We start from the raw sequence: 13,985 nt of genomic DNA on the forward strand, positions 1-13,985 counted from the left end.
ACTGTTCTTTTTTGTCACTAATTTACCTTGTAATAAATATTAGCTAATATGATACTACTGCATTTATCATGTGATTAAACAGTAGTGTATTGAAGGTAGATGTGGAACCAGTTGACAAAAAAATAATGTATTAAATGATATTGGTAATGGTACCAATAAATGGTAATGGTATTAAATAAAATGTGCCACTTTTCCTCACATTCAGGGTGCTATTAGCTCCAAACACAAATCTATTGAGTATTTTTCTTCAAGTTTCACATGTCGAACCTAATGAACTCCTTCGATAGAAGCCCGACTTTTTCATTTTGTGGTTGGAAAAAGTTTTCCTCATATGTTTCCTGAAAAACAAACAAACCATAACCGTAACCATAAGCCCATTCCATACCTTTACACTTAACCACAAGTAAACATAATAATTATCCTATCCATTCTGAATTCTAGGCCAAACCTTAAATATAAATCTAGCTACAATAATCAAATCCAGCCTATTCCTAAAATAATGTCAAATTCACTATTCAGGTATAGTTCTTGTTACAGATTCAGTACATATAGCAGTCCTACCGGATTCAGCAATTAATAGGGTTTTAAATGTGTGGGTTAAAGCAGGCAGATGGCCTATGATAAATTATAGTTTCTGTTTGCTTTGTTTCTCTACAAGCACAGTATTTATGGCGGCATTTTGTCACTCTGTTAAGATAGCCACACCTTTCCGTTCAAAGTTCAGAGTTCCCATGAATGAACATTTTTCTGAGCTCAGGATTCTTTCAGGTGACTTTTATGGATTAGCAACCCAGTTCTTTGTTTCTGGTCCAAAAAACAGGTATGTTGAAATGAAACTCTAGTGTATGTAAATCAGTAAGACTTTATGGAATTTGTCATTAACCAACGCTAAAGTCTTTGTTACTGTTTTATGACAGTCTGCAGATTCCAAAGTGTTGTATCGGAGTAATGTTTGTAGTATATTTATCACCATCACCATCAGCTTTTGTCAGTCCACTGCAATAAAACAAATGACTATATATCCATCCATCCATCCATTTTTGAAACCGCTTATCCTGGCGAGGGTCGCGGGGAAGCCAGAGCCAATCCCGGCATATATATATCCATTGCTGGGTGAAAGCCTCTGCAAGATGTTTCCACTTCTCTTTTCCATGTCGTGTCTGCAAAGTGTATTATTTCTTCCCATCTTCCCATATGTCTTTTGCCATCTCTTGGGATCCATTCTTTAGCTTTCTTTGATCTGTTCTTCCAACTTGTCTGGCCAAATACAATCTCTTACAAAGATGTCATATAATTTTGTTTATATTCTATTTTTTCTGTCTATTCTTCATATTCCAATCATATATTTTCCATGCTTCTTTCTGTCATCCACAATTTCTTTAACATTTTAGCATTTAACATTTAGTTACCATGTTGCAGAGAAAAAAGTGAGCACTGGTGGTATTGATAAAATATTTTGAAGAATGAGTAGATTTCCTTTCACAGCATGTTGTTTAATTTGTTCTGTTGATTTCTTCCATAATGATTGGTTGTCCACAATAGACATAACTTTAACAATGGGTTTTAATCAGGTTCATTACTCTCAGACATAAAAAATCTAAATTTGAGCCAGTAAGGAGCTGATGAACCTGATCATTTTGGGGCATGATGCTACATTCAAGTGTCCACCTTGGGTCCCTTGGGTTTGGATCGTGGGTCCCATATAATTTCTGAAAAAGTGCAATGTGTGGTGTTTTGTGATGGATGGGTTAAGTGGCTTCAGCAGTTTCCCACAATGTTTACCACTGGGAACTCTGTGTTGCGTATTGGTTGGCAAGCACTCACCCACCCTGGCCTGGATATTTTGAGATTTCAGTGCACGTGGGATTTAATGGAAATCTCACTTCTGTGTTTTTTCGATCTTGTAAACAGCTGTTTGGGGTGTTGTTTTGCACCGTCTCTCAAGTGTTTAATATTGAGATGACACATCACCCTGAACAATAATCTTCATCTCAAACGAAATGGCGTAAATCTGTCCAGTGCTGCGGAGTTTTATCAATCTCACTACCTTCCTTTTCCGTTTTAATTTCTTCAAATTATTCATTAAATAACACTGCCCTTACATTCTGCATATCTTTGTTGTAGGGGTTCGTAACTTTAATTACACTTGGTAAATGTGATTGTGTCCTCTGACAGAAGTATGTGATACACTGTATTGCTTCTGCTGGTTAGAAAACGACAAATCTCATACATGACCACACTACTGTGTTTGTCCTTTGCAGATTTCCAGACTAGTAAACACATTGTGGTGCACTGTATTGGAAAATCTTTTGAACTGGTTACTGTGCTGCCCGAGAATGAACACTAAAGGTAAGAAAAGAGTCTGCTGGGGAAGGAGGCTATCAAAAGATTGCTGGTTAGAAAAGCCAAAGTAATTGAATGCGGGAAAATAAAAATTAAACATTTTACAAAACACCTCAACTTCACAAGGCATTAATTTGGATACATAAACCTTCATGTATTTGATCCTTCTACAAAAATTGTCCATTTATTCAATTACTTTCCATGCACCTTTTTAATAGTAGTGCAAATAATGCTTACAATTGAATAAGCCTCAGAGAACTAATGGATTACATATATTTTTCCACAAAATACAGCAGTATGTAATAAATAAGCTTGGTGAATGTGGGGCCTGAAGGTCCATATCAAGTCTGCTCACTTTCAAATGTTGGATCTTCCTTTATGTTCTCACATACTCTGGTACCCACAGAACTGCCCAGTGATGAGGTCTATGCCTATGGACTCTCCAAGGCCCTGATAAAGGTGGCCCCACCTGCAACAGTGGGATTGTACTCCTCCTGTCCAAACCGCATCAACATGCTCCTGAACAGAATAGAGGGTGAGTCTGCTAGTGTTCTAATACAAGGGGATCTCGGTACTGGTGCAAGGCTCCCACTGTGCACCTTCATCAACTTCTCCAGCTATTCAAGAGATCGAAAGGGTCTAAGATTGAGTAATTCAATCGAAATGGAACAGATAGCACAAAACAAATACCCCATTCACACACAAGCATATGCCGGAATTTTGTTGGAATTTTGTTGCCGGCAAGGTCTGTGTGAATGGGTTTATGCCGGCATTTCAACACCTGCAAATTTTCCACATCGGGACTAGTGTAAATGCTAGCACTTGTCTGGCAATGGGTCTGTGAGAATGGAGCAGGAACACATCCTTGCATTGTGGAGGCAGTACGTTAGCTAACTGCCGTAACCAATCAGAATAGGGATGCATTTGACCATAACACAACCACATTAAGCCACCTTTGACCAGGTACTTGTGACCGGGTTGTTAAAGGTGGTGGAGGTTTAAAATAATTGATGCAGTTTTGAGTGTAATTGATTAACTAACTGGTTGGTGATGTATGTAATGCTAACTATTGTCACACATATGTCAGAAGTTCAAAATCATGCAAAATGTATTCATTTGCAAACTTGTCAGACTACATTACAGTGACACTGATGGTAGTTTTGTTAATTTTATTTTAAGGCAGTAATGTCAAACTTAAAAAAATGAAAAATAAAATAATTTGTTTTGAGCAATCAATCAATTGCAGATCTGCACACTTTTGATAGATATAGATTTACACACAATGTAATGACATGCATTTATTTCTCATTAATTTTAGTTGATTTAACTTTGTTGCGGTATATGTCAAAAAACTGGGTCCATTGACCAAACTGCAACAACACACAACCATACAGCCTGATGATGTGGCTATAGAGCGAAAATGCACCTTAGATTGATATATTTTATATATATATTTTAAAATATTTTAAATATATTTTAACAATTTGAATGAGGGGATATTGTTATACTGTAGGAGTTTTGAATGGGTTAATGCATGCATATTTTACCCATATGAATGTAGTCCAACTGTTGACATGATTGTTTTGTCCTTCATTTAGTGCATATGAAAAAGGAAAGTGACAAGAAGGAGAAGGCTTATAAGGGACAATCAAAGCCAAGATCACAAAAGGCTTCCATTTTGAATTTCCTAAACCTTTTATTCACCTTGATTTTCTACTGGCCCATGTGGACGGAGACGAACCAGAACAGAAAGAATGTTCGCTACATATTTATCAAATTCAGCGCCTGGCATTTTGCTGGCAGTGACAAGTTGTGGGCTGGGCTGGTGATCAGGATTTGTGAAGAGCTTCAGCTAAGCTTTGGTAAACTCTTCATTAGTGTTTACCGAGCAGCTCAGTACATAGAAGGAGACGTCAAGAAAATAATTGTGGGCAGCCACAAAGAGTGGAAAACCAAGAAGTTCTTATGCATTCCTCTGTGGCTTGCTACTCTCATTATAATGCTAGGGATCCTAGGGTTAGTTGCTCTTTTTTCTGTGGCTGGCATCCCATCTGGCGAAAGTGGAAAAGATGGTATAGCTGCTGTAGAAACGCTGGCTATCGCCACATTGGGGCTCCCAGCTGCAGGAGCTGTTCGCTTCACCTTGCTGGTGGGAAAGAATCTAATCTTCAGCCAGAATCTCAATGTCAAAAGGATGATTGACAACCAGAAACTGAGCAGTCAGCTGGGTTTCATGAATGAGGTCAGGAAGGAGATTGACATTCTCTCCAACTTTATCCGCTTCATGGAAGTTTATGAGAGGAGGAAGATCCGTGTGGTGCTGGAGATCACCAACCTGGGCAGGTGCACGCCAGGTATGATTGTGGGGGTCCTGGATGCCATCAGCATCCTGCTTTCCAGTGAAGACAGCCCCTTCATTTCCTTTTTGGCCATCAATCCCAGTTTTATTGCAAAGCGTGTGGAGAGCTCTGGCTGCTTCGTCAAAGTGGAGAAAAATGGTTATGCTTTCCTGAACCAGATCGTGTCCTTGCCCCTCACTGTGCCTGAACTGTGCAATGCGTCCAAGAAGATGGCATTCGAAAACATAGTCAAAGGTCAGTTGGAGAGTCCGGAAGATCTTTTCCTTGAGGAAATGGAAGGCATGAAGAACAACACATCATGCTCTTCAGATGTGTCGACAGTGGAAAGAGGACTGGAAAATGACACCCAGATTCCTTTACTGAGCAGCACCTCACAACCTGAAATGAACATAGGAGACAATGAGGAGCTGAAAAGCCTGATTGAAAAGGCTTTGAAATCCATCTATGCAGAAGGCAATCTTCATAAATACATCACAGACAATAGCATATGCATGAGGAGGATAATCAATTCAGTGAGGGTCTCTGTCAACATCATGGCTGCCGTCGATAGGGATCTGCCTCCCCCAGAGGATATTGCAGCCTGGGTGGTGCTGGCTAACCAGTGGCCGTGTCGCCTGAGCTGGATCCTGCAGTGTTTGGAGGATGATGAACAGAGAGCGGAGATAGTCCAGCATACCACAGGGGAAGTTATAGCTGATGACACAAAGTTGCTGTGGGAAGTCTTCAGTGAGTCGAGGATCGAGCTGTACATGATCAGAGACGAGATCGCCTCCCTCCTGCAGCAGGACGGAGATCCAGAACTGTTTGAAAAGTTTCTCAAAATCGACTTCCACTTCACAGTCCGGGAAGCCAAGCAATTCAGGCTTTTCACCGTCAACCTGGACCACTCCATCAAGAAGGAACTGGCGATCCTCCTGGCAAGCTCCAACCTGAAAGAGAAAATGAAACCAGATGCTCTCACCCCACTGCCTCTGAGAACTGTGCTGAAGATGAGCACCAGTCAAGTGTGTGAAGAGGTAAGACATTCCCACTGTTACCATATGAAAATCACTGATGCAAGCAACTGAGTATTAGGGGTGATCTTTGGATCTGGCCCTCAAATATCACCTCGCATTGCACATACACACAGGAAAAGTATACAGTCCTTCAATGTATTAATAAGTGAAAAACTAGTTCAGTTGCCAAATTAACACCTGGAATGGTGGGATGCAAATCATATGACTTGGGGTTATGATTCACCTTTTCTTCTTTCTTTCTTTCTAGATGGCCAAATTAAAACTTCCCCCTAAGTACCAGGATGCCATCCATCAGCATAGTCTCGATGGGGAGGCACTGATTTACAGCGACAACAGTGAGATCAAGCAAGTGCTGCAGATGTCCATGGGAGAATGGATAGTTTTCAGCATTCATTTCCTGAGCATAAAGCCCCCAGCCGTCTCCCCGGCCCCTGACCGTGTCTTAAAGCCCGGCGACATCAATGCAGCTTCAACCGTTTTTCTCTCCGAGGGGAATCTGCTGGCCAAAGCAACACCATACTCATCCCTGAGCAATCTGCTGGAATCAACCATAATGTAGAACAATGAGTTTCACTGGCCCACATTCACCATCGAGTCTAAATGTTTAGTCATGGCAGCCAGCTTCCCCATATTCTTTCTACCTGCCTTATTAAGCTATAGTTAATATTCTTAGACCATGTTGTGTTTTAATTAGACCAAGGATATCTGATGACAGAACTCATGCTTGTTTCTTTCTATCTATACAAGAAAATATGTTGTTTTTATGTTGAATGTTGTCGCTGCGTACCATTTGATTCACATACTAAATATATTGGTAGCACTTTATATTTCGATGTATATATGAATATATTATATTAATAAATAATTGGTAAATAGTTTATAAAACAGTTAGGAACCATTAAGAATTCCATTTATAAATGATCGATACAGCTTTAAAATATATGATTCATCATTTATAATAAAATTGTGTTTTGGCGGTTATATTAAAGGCTTATTGATAATTTATAAATGGAATTATGAATGGTTCCTAACTGGTTTATAAACTATTTACTATTTTTTAAACTAATGACACCATAATATAAAGTGTTAGCAAATGTATTCTGCCTTTAGGCCATATTAGTCATTCAATCTGGGAGGATTTAATAACCTTTTGCATTAAAGAATAATAAGTTCAATTTCAATTGCAGCCAGGTGACAGAGCTAAGAACCTCCTCTGGCAAATTAATTTGCTTTTGTTTACGGTAAGGTTTAACGCAAACCTTGTGCACTAATTCATCTCATTTCATGTTAAATGTTGTCTTGTCTTAAAGAACTGTGGATTTATATGCCCAGATGCAAATTAATGGAAAAAGTGAGCTGGTTCATTTTTGGAATGCTTTTCAAAACGTGATTATAAAGGTTCGCAATTATGCATCAATAAATCACGTCCTTGCATCTACAAGCTTTAAATACAAATTAATATTTCATGACCCACTTGCTTGGTAAGCACCAATTTGCAAGCCTTTATTTGTTGCCAGGACTGGATGGTCCTAAATTCTTAAATAATTTAGGAATTCACTTAAATATTCCATCCTATTAAAACTGCAGCTAACATTATCTTTCACCTTTGCGATTTCCTATGAAAAAATGTTCTGGGTGCTGTGCATGATTAATTATCACTTAAGCTGTGTTTTTTTTAACCACAAGTAATGATGACAGTAGTTGTATATGTTCATCGAGGAGCATCTTTAATTATTTAACAATGTTCTCATTCCAGAGTCAGATTTAATCAACAATACTCTGAACAAACCAAACATTGGTAGTTCCCATTTATGTGGCTCACAACTAAATGTCTAGTTTTAATTTATTTTAGTTGTGCTGGTTGCCATGTTAAACATTTTATTCAAACAAATAGGACTTTCTCTATTGATTGTTCCTTTCAGGGGTTCATTCTTTATTCATGTTTTTCTCCTGCCAAGTCAAAGACAATACTTTTTTGCCATTGTACTATTGAATCCATTCATCCAATGTAGAGGTTCAATTCCATTGTTAATAACTAGGCCTATGTTGTGGCATGATTAATAAAGAATGTATTGACCAATTTTGACAATGTATGTTAATATCAGGGTTATGTTTTTAAACTTCCTGTGCTCATTTAGATCTCAGAAGTAGAAATAGCAGTCTATGATGATGATAAGAACATCAGAATATAAGAAAGTATACAAACAAGAGGAGGCCATTTGACCCATCGTGCTCGTTTGGTGTCTATTAATAACTAAGTGATCCAAGGATCCTACGACTCTCTGTGTGAAGAAGTGTCTCCTGTTTTCCTTCTTTAATGCCTTGAAGCCCAATTTCCATTTGTGTCCCCGGGTGCGTGTGTCCCTGCTGATCTGGAAAAGCTCCTCTGGTTTGATGTGGTCGATGCCTTTTATGATTTTGAAGACTTGAATCAAGTCTCCACATAGTCTCCTCTGTTCCAGGGTTAAAAGGTTCAGTTCCCTCAGTCTCTCAGTAGCACATTCCCTTCAGACCTGGAATAAGTCTGGTTGCTCTCCTCTGAACTGCCTCTAGAGCAGCGATATCTTTCTTGAAGTGTGGAGCCCAGAACTGTACACAGTATCCAGATGAGCTCTAACTAGTGCATTGTACAGTCTGAACATTACTGCCCTTGTTCTCAATTCTAAACTTTTGACAATATACATTGTTGGGATGGAGAAAGTGAGGAGTCCACATAGACTCCTAGATCTTTCTCATGCGTTACTTAATCTAGTTCTAGTTCTATTCCTCCCATAGTGGACATTTTTGTTACCTGCATGTAATACCTTGCACTTGTCCACATTGAATATCATCTGCCAGGTGTCGGCCCACAACTGAATATTATCTGAATAAGTACCTTTGAATAACCTGTGCTGCCGAGATTGTATCTGCTGAGCCACCTATTTTAGTAAATCTGCAAATTTGATAAGTTTGTTAACTATCCCAGAGTCCAGATCATTAATATAGATTAGAAAAAGCATCAACCAGTTCAAAATCCATCTACTTACATTACCCTGAATGCCTACAGCTTCCAATTTGAGTATCAGTCTTTGGTGTGGAACCTTATCAAATGATGATGATGATGATACTGTGCATTCCATGTTCCAGTCATGATTCCTGGGGCCAAAGAGCTATGAATATGGCAGTTGATAACACTCAGGTGTTTCATTTGGTAAAGTGTAGCAGTCCATCACTGAGGAATCTGGATTCAGAATTCTGTATACAGCACGTATCGTTCGTTTGTTTGTTTGTTTATTAGCAGACGCCCTTACCCAGACCAGACATGTATGTATGGAAGCTAATTTACATAGTCCACAAGAAAATGTATTTGCATTCTGTTGTGGCATGCACATCATTTGAGAAAAGTGGGTATTTGGTGGTCAGACTTAAACTAAGACAGGTTATACATTCACTCACAGACATATACAGTCATATCTTTTCACGGTGTGTGGATATCTGTGCGCTCAACATTAGGCAATAGATTAGAGAAGAAACCTCTATGCGCATTTGTATTTACCTCGCACTGGACCGGAGCCAGATCAATCAAGCGAGAGGGGAGCTTCTCAGCACTGGAGCCAGCTGCCCAGTGACTGTGACACCTCTGTTGCCAGAGTCAGTGTCATCCAATCCCACACAGTGGTGAGATGGCAAACTCCTCTTCTGTAGGATTTTAAAACCTCATCCGAGCGTGGTGGTAAACACCTCATGCAAACAAAAAGCAAACAAACAAACAAAAAACGTGTTTGTTCTTTAATTAATCAATAACATTTCTCAAAATTAGTAAAAACTAAAACTAAACAAAAAAAAAACCTGTCCACTCTACAAGTAAATCTTAGTAATTTACAATATTTCTTAGTAATTGCTAGTAGTTTAAAATGTAAGTAAATGTATTACTTATGTTCAGTAAACAAAACACATACTTGTTATTGTTTAATATAATAAGTGTAGATACTTAAAATACAACAATGCACTCCACAAGTAACTTTAATTAATAGCTGATGGAGCAAGTAAATCCAAGTACATTTGCAGTAAGGAAAGGTAATGAACAGTAAATAATAGTACATGTTTTAATTGTTATAAATAAAATAAATAAAACATGTATTTTTGTGAGTGTGATTTGCCTCCAACTTCCTGGTTTCATTACCTCACCTGAAATATCAGAATAGGCATATTGCTAAATCAAGATAGAAAACTTCCAAATGCAGTGTTTTCAATTATTTGTTTGTGAATTATTAAAAATATATATTTATACAGTGATGTTATACCACTTGGTTCACGTTTCCTTAAACACTGATAGTTTTGCTTAATTTCAGGTCACTAGGTCTACTATTTAAAATGTGGTCTCCTGCTCTGGTCTGGCACAGTCTGGTTCAGATCTTGAAGTGCCTTCAAAGCTAAAGATCACATTCATCTTGACTTCACATGGTCCAATTGGATTAAAAATCAAAAGACCCTGAAAGTGCCAATTCAGTGATGTGACTTCAAATAAAGAGGGGTAATGTACCATATACAAATCACTTATTCAACCCTATAGACCTAATATTAAGTAATATTAAAAGCAAGGTGTATCAACACTGAAATCTATTAAACAAAGGCCAGAAACTCTGTCAAGGATTTATTTTATATTTTAAGTGGTATCTTTAATTGGGACACTTAGGTGACTTTTAATTAAAAGTGCAGAAAAAACATGGTATCATGGTCAGATAAATAATCAAAGACAACAAAACTTAAGTTACAGGCATTTTATTAGTAGTACACTGATGTTAAACTTGACAGAAAAACTCAAGTGTTGCTGTTTTGAGAAACATTAAGCCTTGAAAACGCTTTTACAATGCTCTACGTCACTTTGTCAAATAACAGATCTTTTGTGATGCTTTTGCTGTAGAACGGAGACGTGACTAACAGCAACTAGAAAAATAGTACTGGGGACCCGAGCGAATTGAGTTTGTTTTGTGGAGACACTGTGAAAAATCAATAACGAATAAAGGCAGCTCGTTGAATGAGGAAATTGGATTCTAGCGCCTGATCTTCCGTTACGAAATACGCAGGGTGACTGATACTTGCATCACCTCTAAAAAAATAAAAAATAAATCGATATCTACTAATAGCAAGCCACCAACTGATGAAGGGCGGACTCCATGTGGTGGTTAAATATAAGCAGGCTGTGTGTGGACATATTACACACCTGCTTGTTTCTCCATCTGCCATCCAAGCCGACTGGTGAGGGGGAAACTTGTGCTAATGCTTAGAAAATTATCCATCTGTCTGGTGCGTTTATGACAAAAGTAGCTGGGGAAAAGAAGAGAACACTACAAAAAACACTTTAATCCAAGCATACTTGTCCCAAATGTGTATGGTCTGTGTCAGAAATCTCCTGAAGCATACCAATACATGAGTTGAAGGTTTGAGACAAAAACCAGTTGTACTTTTGTCACTTTTTGCGTTTGTAAGCAGTCAATATTGTGGAAAGCAACTAAGGCATTGAACTGTGAATTCATGACTTAGTGTATGTTTGTTTATTGCAATTCTGAACACTGCTTTTAATGTTTTGAAATCCAGCCTTCTTCTGCAAATAAAAGGCATGAAATAATAAAAATTGTAACATGGATTCTTTTAACAGCAGAACTATAAAACATAGCAAAGCAGATCCTAGATAACCGCAAGGTCTGCTGATTTGCATTCCAAAAGAGATCAAATATTACTTAACTGAATCAAATGTTTTAATCGATCCAATCTTTAACCCCTTTGCAACCTGAAGGTTTATGGCTCTCCCGAACAGGGCTGAGAACGGATTAAACACCATTCATTCTTCATTGTTTTGTCAATTCCAGCTTTTCCATATTAAAGCCTGAGACACCTGTGAGATCCTTGCTCTTTAATGAAAGAAAAGAAAAACAAGATTGATTTCCTATTCCATGTAACTTCCATTGCAATTTGGCATTAACAAAACACACAATTGTTATTAAAATATACCTGAGTCAAAACTTAAGGGGTGTCTATTTTAATGTCTGGCAGAAGGTTACAACTTGTGATGATGTCGATTTTTTCCGACACCGACTTCAGGTCTTCCAGGATGAGGCGGATGCTGTGCGAGGCATTGATGATCCCGTTCTGCGAGTTGTTGAGGTGCGAGGTGGCCATGCGGATCTCCTTGGTGGCGTTCTGGTACACCTGTCTGACTGTCTGGGTCACGTCGCAGCAGAGACGCAAATTGCTCTCCTGGAGTTTCTGCTGCAACAAAGTGCTGTAGCGCCCGCCCTGCTTCAGCTTTAGGACTGGCTTCTCCTCTGCAGCTGAGATGAAGTCAGTGGTGTTTCTGATCACTATCAACGGGGGCAGATCCTTGTGATAGACTGCAGGCGAAGCCTCTTGTCCCTCATCTGGTTTCGTCCTGCTTTCATCCTCACCCTCACTGTCTGTCTCCGAGGCTTCGCCGGGCACCCTGACTCCGACCACCGCTGTGCAAGACGAAGGGATGGAGGTAATGTAAACCTCTTCGTCCGAATCCGTCTCTGATGCCTCGCCTTGGACAATGGTCCGGTATTTGTTGGAGGCCATTGTGAACTACTGACCTGTAAAAGCAATGCAATTGTTAAGTGTCAAAAAGTCAGAAAGTGGTACAGTGCCTTACATCAGTGGTTCTCAACCCTCAGCCCTTACCCTTGGTTTTTGTTCCAACCGAGCTCTCAATTACTTAATTGAACCCTTCACTGAAGTAACTCTGCCTCCTCTCCACTCTCATTCCTCCAGAGCCGCTCCTTCACATCCCTGGCCCCTAAATGGTGGAACGACCTTCCCACCAAAGTCAAAACAGCAGAGTCACTGACCTTCTTCCGGTGCTTACTCAAGACGCATCTTTTCAGACAGTACTTGTAATTTAGTCATTTTAATCCCCGTTAGATAGCACTTCACAGCATTTTATCATGCTTATTGCGATACTAATACTTGTATTATTGATTGATTTTCCCCCTTGCTCCCTTTCCTGTAGCCCTTGACTGTGACCTAACATCTTGACAGCACTTAGCTTTTACTTTCCAGGATGTATGACCTCACTTACTGTACTTGCCTGTGTAAATTGGAAGTTGTAAAATGTATTATATTTTGAATTGCTCTGTTTAATGTAAATTTGAATTTGTAATGTCTGATGCCTTGTACTTAAACTGTATTCTTGTACTTTGTAAGGGCATCTGCCAAGAAATAATAATAATAATAATAATAATAATAATAATAATAATAATAATTTCCTAAATTATAGTATTTTAATTATTCTAAACAGTAGCGGTTTTAAGGCAAGTATAAAATTGTATAAGTAACTTATTATTAAGGAACCAACTTTTTATCAGTACACAAGTTAAAGAGTCAAATGTAATCAAATTATTACTTCCATTAAGGGTTCAATTAAGTAATTGAGAGGTCAGTTGGAACAAAAACCAGCAGGGTTGGGGCTCCTGCAGGACCAGGATTGAGAACCACTAACTTAATCACATGTTGCATGGGCTCTTACTGCTTTAAACTAAATCAGTGTTTTTCAAACCGGTCCTGGAGTACCCCCTGCCCTGCTGGTCTGAGGTCTTAATTGCTTAATTGAATCCTTAATTGCCCTAACAAAGCAATATATCATTCAATTAAGTAATTAAGATCTAGGTTGGAACAAAAACCAGCAGAGCAGGGGGTACTCCAGGACCCCTAAACTAAATAAATACAAATACAGTCTTAAATGCACTCGTTTCTGGTGATTTTTCTGTATTAGCTACAAATTAATAAAGAAAAACATGATTCCGCCTGACACATTTCGGTTATTTCATCACTACTGTCAAAATACTACTCACTTATATTGATGTCACCTAACACTGTGCTGATGGGCGTTTCTTCCGTCTTCCTCAGGCGACCTACGACTAACAGTTAAACGTAATCAATGAACAGCTGAACACTTTCAATCGAAATGATTAACACACACCATTACCCTTCTGGATTTTTAAAAGTTAAACATAAGTAATAGGGAAGGTAGGCTACTAAAAACTGCGAAACATTCATACAATGACGAACACGATCTATTTAATATTAAATACATAATAATAATAAACATCTTATAACACAGTTTTAAAATAAAAATGATCAATGAAAGCAAGAGATTGAATAGATCTATCTAACAGTGCATTACCTGAGAGAGCATAATCGCAGCAGCCAGAGTCACATGATGAGGAAGCCAGCCACTGACATCACATGGCCAATGAGGTGACTTCGCAGC

The 13,985-nt window shown here is 38.6% G+C and overlaps 2 protein-coding genes across 4 annotated transcripts; one reads left to right on the forward strand and one right to left on the reverse strand.

Annotated features, from left to right (window-relative positions):
* The first annotated feature begins 730 nt into the window (after nucleotides 1-730).
* Nucleotides 731-7,799, forward strand: nkpd1 (NTPase, KAP family P-loop domain containing 1). Its single transcript, XM_066703969.1, has 5 exons — nucleotides 731-820; nucleotides 2,262-2,349; nucleotides 2,750-2,878; nucleotides 3,942-5,719; nucleotides 5,967-7,799. The coding sequence occupies exons 2-5, from the start codon at nucleotides 2,337-2,339 to the stop codon at nucleotides 6,276-6,278; spliced, it is 2,232 nt and encodes a 743-aa protein (XP_066560066.1). The 5' UTR covers nucleotides 731-820; nucleotides 2,262-2,336; the 3' UTR covers nucleotides 6,279-7,799.
* Nucleotides 7,800-10,464: 2,665 nt separating this feature from the next.
* Nucleotides 10,465-13,957, reverse strand: bloc1s3 (biogenesis of lysosomal organelles complex-1, subunit 3). Of its 3 annotated transcripts, XM_066703977.1 has the most exons (4): nucleotides 13,899-13,957; nucleotides 13,567-13,632; nucleotides 11,711-12,309; nucleotides 10,465-11,610 (listed from the first exon to the last, which is right to left on the reverse strand). In XM_066703977.1, the coding sequence occupies exon 3, from the start codon at nucleotides 12,293-12,295 to the stop codon at nucleotides 11,723-11,725; it is 573 nt and encodes a 190-aa protein (XP_066560074.1). In that variant the 5' UTR covers nucleotides 12,296-12,309; nucleotides 13,567-13,632; nucleotides 13,899-13,957; the 3' UTR covers nucleotides 10,465-11,610; nucleotides 11,711-11,722. The 3 variants fall into 3 exon arrangements, with proteins under 3 accessions (XP_066560074.1, XP_066560073.1, XP_066560075.1); XM_066703976.1 differs by having other exon boundaries at nucleotides 10,465-12,309; XM_066703978.1 differs by lacking the exons at nucleotides 13,567-13,632; nucleotides 13,899-13,957 and adding an exon at nucleotides 12,398-12,506 and having other exon boundaries at nucleotides 10,465-12,309.
* Between the last annotated feature and the right edge of the window lie 28 nt (nucleotides 13,958-13,985).

This window comes from Amia ocellicauda, chromosome 5 (genome assembly GCF_036373705.1).
Source record: "Amia ocellicauda isolate fAmiCal2 chromosome 5, fAmiCal2.hap1, whole genome shotgun sequence".
Classification (NCBI taxonomy): domain Eukaryota; kingdom Metazoa; phylum Chordata; class Actinopteri; order Amiiformes; family Amiidae; genus Amia; species Amia ocellicauda.